General features: G+C 52.1%; 1 protein-coding gene across 2 annotated transcripts in view; it reads left to right on the top strand.

Annotated features, from left to right (window-relative positions):
- KLK15 (kallikrein related peptidase 15) overlaps positions 1 to 4,294 on the top strand; it is an 8,800-nt gene extending 4,506 nt beyond the window's left edge. Inside the window, exons 3-6 of one of the 2 annotated variants that reach the window (XM_017876478.1) lie at positions 1,804 to 1,957; positions 2,411 to 2,694; positions 2,815 to 2,951; positions 3,636 to 4,294. In XM_017876478.1, coding sequence (XP_017731967.1) covers positions 1,804 to 1,957; positions 2,411 to 2,694; positions 2,815 to 2,951; positions 3,636 to 3,788 — 728 coding nt within the window. In that variant the 3' untranslated portion in view covers positions 3,789 to 4,294. The remainder of the gene's footprint in view (positions 1 to 1,803; positions 1,958 to 2,410; positions 2,695 to 2,814; positions 2,952 to 3,635) is intronic. The other variant, XM_017876479.1, reaches the window with a different exon arrangement.
- Positions 4,295 to 4,672: the final 378 nt, after the last annotated feature.

Below are 4,672 nucleotides of genomic sequence, written 5' to 3' on the forward strand. Positions count from 1 at the left end.
GGCTCACTGCAAGCTCCACCTCCTGGGTTCATGCCATTCTCCTGCCTCAGCCTCCCATGTAGCTGGAACTACAGGCATCCGCCACCGCACCCAGCTAATTTTTTGTATTTTTAGTAGAGACGGGGTTTCACCGTGTTAGCCAGGATGGTCTCGATCTCCTGACCTTGTGATCTGCCCGTCTCGGCCTCCCATAGTGCTGGGATTACAGGCGTGAGTCACCGTGCCCGGCATAAAAACAACTAATATTTATTAAGTAGCTACAATGGGCCAGGTATCACTCACCATACATTCACACATGCACACACACACATACACATTCCTACCTCATCCTTACAGCAATCCTCATTTTACAGATGAGGAAACAGAGGCACAGAGAGGTCAAATAACTTACTCAAAGTTTCACAGCTAGTACATTCGAACCCAGGCTTAAGGACTCCTTCTTTATCCAGACCCTATATGCAAGTCTCTGTGACACTGGATGCCAAGACTCACACTAGATATGTTGAATTTAGGTCTGAACCATATCCAGTTGTGTGTGTGTTTGTGCATGCGTGTGTGTGTGTATTCGTGCATGCATGTGTGTGTGTGCATTCATGTCTTAACCATCCATATTCATATACACATATGAACATCTGTGCTGTGATTCTTTTCTTTTTTTTGAGATGAAGTTTCACTCTTGTCACCCAGGCTGGAGTGCAATGGAGCAACCTCAGCTCACTGCAACCTCCACCTCCCGGGTTCAAGCAATTTTCCTGCCTCAGCCTCCAGAGTAGCTGGGATAACAGGCACCCGCCACCATGCCAGCTAATTTTTTGTATTTTTATTAGAGACGGGGTTTCACCATATTGGCCAGGCTGGTCTCGAACTCCTGACCTCAGGTGGTCTACCTGCCTCAGTCTCCCAAAGTGTTGGGATTACAGGCTTGAGCCACCGTGCCCAGCCTGTGCTGTGATTCTTGAAGCTGCAACCCTTGTGCCTGCAAGTGAATTTCAGCTTTCAGTCCTGTCCATAGCTGTATCTAAGTTTGGAAGCTGGATGTGCATGTATGCATGTCCATGACCCTGTATGGCCACATCTGGGACTCACACTGCACACTGAACTTGGCTGACACGTCCAGACTCTGGGGCCAAGGCTGTGTCACACATACTGAGTGGCCACATCCGTTTGATGTCAGTGACAATTTGGTGAACTTGAAGGATTGGTTTCAAGTGACCCACTGTCTGAACCTGCATCCAGTACCCCTGTCTCCACCCCCAACCACAGAGGGCTTCTTGCCCTCTGGTCTGTTCCCCTTCCTGTCTCTCCCCGAGTCTTATAGCAAATGGAGTGGGGCCTAGAGTTTTGGAGAAAACAGGCAGCGGTTGTAAATAACAGGGCAGGCGGGACGTGGTGGCTCACACCTGTAATCCCAGCGCTTTGGGATGCTGAGGCGAGCAGAGCATTTGAGGTCAGAAGTTTGAGACTACCCTGGCTGACATGGTGAGACCTCGTCTCTACCAAAAATACAAAAATTAGCCAGGTGTGGTGGCGGGCACCTCAGCTACTCTTGGGAGGCTGAGGCGGGAGAATCACTTGAACCCAGGAGGCAGAAGTTGCAGTGAGCCGAGATCATGCCACTGCACTTCAGCCTGGGCAAAAGAGTGAGACTCCGTTAAAAACAAAACAAAACAAAAACCAGAGCAAGGTATCTTGAGAAGTTAGGGGAAAGGCATAGGCACATAGTAGTTAGGGTAGGGTGCAAGGAAGGTGTAGGAGGCGATGCAAAGGTCCCTGTCCTCAGGCATCCTCTACCCCTTCTCCTAGCAACCCAGGACGGTGACAAGTCGCTGGAAGGTGACGAGTGTGCACCCCACTCCCAGCCATGGCAAGTGGCCCTCTACGAGCGTGGACGCTTTAACTGTGGCGCTTCCCTCATCTCCCCACACTGGGTGCTGTCTGCGGCCCACTGCCAAACCCGGTATGAAGGCAGGGCTCAGGGTCCTGAGGGAGCCTGGTGGCGGGGAAGACTCGTAGGTTTGGGGGAAGACAGAGGCAGACGCCAGAACTCCTAGGTTCTGAAAGACGAGGAGGCTGGATGTCAAGCCTCTGGGTGAGGGGGGAGTGTGTGTTTCAAAGCCTTAGATCTCTGAAAGAGTAAGGAGAAGACTAGTTCCAGCTTTTGAGCCTCAGTTCTAGGGATGTGAGAATCCTGGAATCAGGGAGAGGCCAGCAGGGGGCTGGGAGTAGTTGGAGGGGATAGAGTTCTAGGAGTGTGCCTGGCTTCAGAGCATTTTGGCTTCAGGGTCTTGGGAAAAGGTAATGCGATGTCGAGATTCCTAAAGGGTCGGGGGACCTCGGGCTGCCCACTCTTTGATCCTTCTGTCCTCTACTTGCGGGTAACCACTGGCGGGTAAACCACTCGCCCGCACAGCTTCATGAGAGTGCGTCTGGGCGAGCACAACCTGCGCAAGCGCGATGGCCCAGAGCAACTACGGACCGCGTCTCGGGTCATCCCACACCCGCGCTACGAAGCGCGCAGCCACCGCCACGACATCATGTTGCTGCGTCTAGTCCAGCCCGCACGCCTGACCCCCCAGGTGCGCCCCGTGGTGCTACCCACGCGTTGCCCCCACCCGGGGGAGGCCTGTGTGGTGTCTGGTTGGGGCCTGGTGTCCCACATGGAGCCTGGGACCACCCGGAGCCCCCAGTCACAAGGTGCGTGAAAGGATGGAGCTGGATGCGAGGCCTCAAGGAATCCTATGCTCCAGGGCTCTTGGGCGGAGGGGACAAGGGCCAGAATTTATGGATCTGCTCCAAGTCCACTGTCCTCCCCAGTGAGTCTCCCAGATACGTTGCATTGTGCCAACATCAGCATTATCTCGGACACGTCTTGTGACAAGAGCTACCCAGGGCGCCTGACGAACACCATGGTGTGTGCAGGCGCGGAGGGCAGAGGCGCAGAATCCTGTGAGGTCAGAGCCCAGAGGGGCCCTCAGGCGGAAAAAGAGGGATGGAGACAGGTGTGGGAGTCTGGATGGGGTTGTATTTTCTTTGCTTTGGGCCAAAGAAGATGCTAGTGTTAGGCTTGGAGATGGAGTAGGAAGAGAAGTTAGAATAGGGGTGAGGTTGGAGTTGGGGTTATAGGTGGGGATTGCGATGTTTGAGGTGGATAATGTGATAGTTGGTTTGAGATGGCATGGGTTGGGGCTGAGAATGGAAATAGTTTGGTTTGATTTTGGGTGGGAAATATGTTAGGATTGAATTGGGATGAGGTAGATTTTATTTGGAATGCAGAAGACACGAAGATTGAGATTGGATTTTGAGATTGGCATGGGTTTGGTTTGATTCTGAATGCTGAGGATGTGGGCTGAGTTGGATTTAACTTAGTTCAGTTGCACTGGGGTTGCATGAGGGTGAGATTGGACATAGGTTGGGTGAGTTGTATTGAGCTGTGTTGAACTGGGGTTGGGGTTGGGTTGGCTTCGTTTGGGATAAACTGGGATAAACTGGGACAATCCCAATGAGTTGGGTTGGGATTCCCTGGGATGGGGATGGATTGGGTTTGGGGTGAGATTGCAAATGGTGATTAGGATGAGGATGAATGCACTGAATCCAGGAGATTTCACTCAACCTGAGACCCCATCTTTTCCCCACAGGGTGACTCCGGGGGACCCCTGGTCTGTGGGGGCATCCTGCAGGGCATTGTGTCCTGGGGTGACGTCCCTTGTGACAACACCACCAAGCCTGGTGTCTATACCAAAGTCTGCCACTACTTGAAGTGGATCAGGGAAACCATGAAGAGGAACTGATGGTTCTGGCCTATTACCTGTGCCCCTGACTGAGCAGAGGCCTCCACAGCTGGCCAGCAGCCCCACCTGACATGGAACAGAATGGAGCCATCCCCCAAGACCCTGTCCAAGGCCCAGATGTTAGCCAAGGATTGTCCCACCTGAGGACAGAGCTGGCGCTCAAGGTCACCTGTTTAACGCCAAGATAACAAAGCACTGATCCAAGCTTCTCTGTAGGAATTTCTGTGACTTTTTTCTGGGGTCAAAGGGAAACCCAGAGACACTGTACACTGTTCCTTTTCACCCACCACCCCGATCTCTAGGTGAGGAGAAGCGGCTTGAAGCAGGGCTCCATTCATTCAACACACATGACCACCCGTGTGGTCTTGAACAAGAGGCCCAATCTCACTTGGCCTTGGTTTCCCCATCTGTAAAATGAGACCATCTTATTGCTGACTTCAAAGGGCTATTTTGAGGATTAAATGAGATGATTCCTCTGAACTGATTAAAATAGTGTCTGGCACTGAGTAAATACCCTCTATCTCTGGATCCCACTTATAGGACCTAGCAGACACTAGATTACCAACAATGGCTTTTTCTTTAAGATTTAGTTCTGGGCTGGGCACGGTGGCTCACACCTGTAATCCCAGCACTTTGGGAGGCCAAGGCGGGCCTTGAACACTTGAGGTCAGGAGTTCAAGACCGGCCTGGCCAACATGGTGAAACCCCATCTCTACTAAAAATACAAAAAAATTTAGCCGGGCATGGCGGCACACGATTGTAATTCTAGCTACTTGGGAGGGTGATGTGGGAGGATCACTTGAACTTAGGAGGCAGGAGTTTCAGTGAGCTGAGATTGCACCACTGTACTCCAGCCTGGTGATAGAGCAAGACTCCATCTCAGA

The sequence above is a fragment of the Rhinopithecus bieti genome, unplaced genomic scaffold (assembly GCF_001698545.2).
Source record: "Rhinopithecus bieti isolate Rb0 unplaced genomic scaffold, ASM169854v2 scaffold_10264, whole genome shotgun sequence".
Classification (NCBI taxonomy): Eukaryota; Metazoa; Chordata; class Mammalia; order Primates; family Cercopithecidae; genus Rhinopithecus; species Rhinopithecus bieti.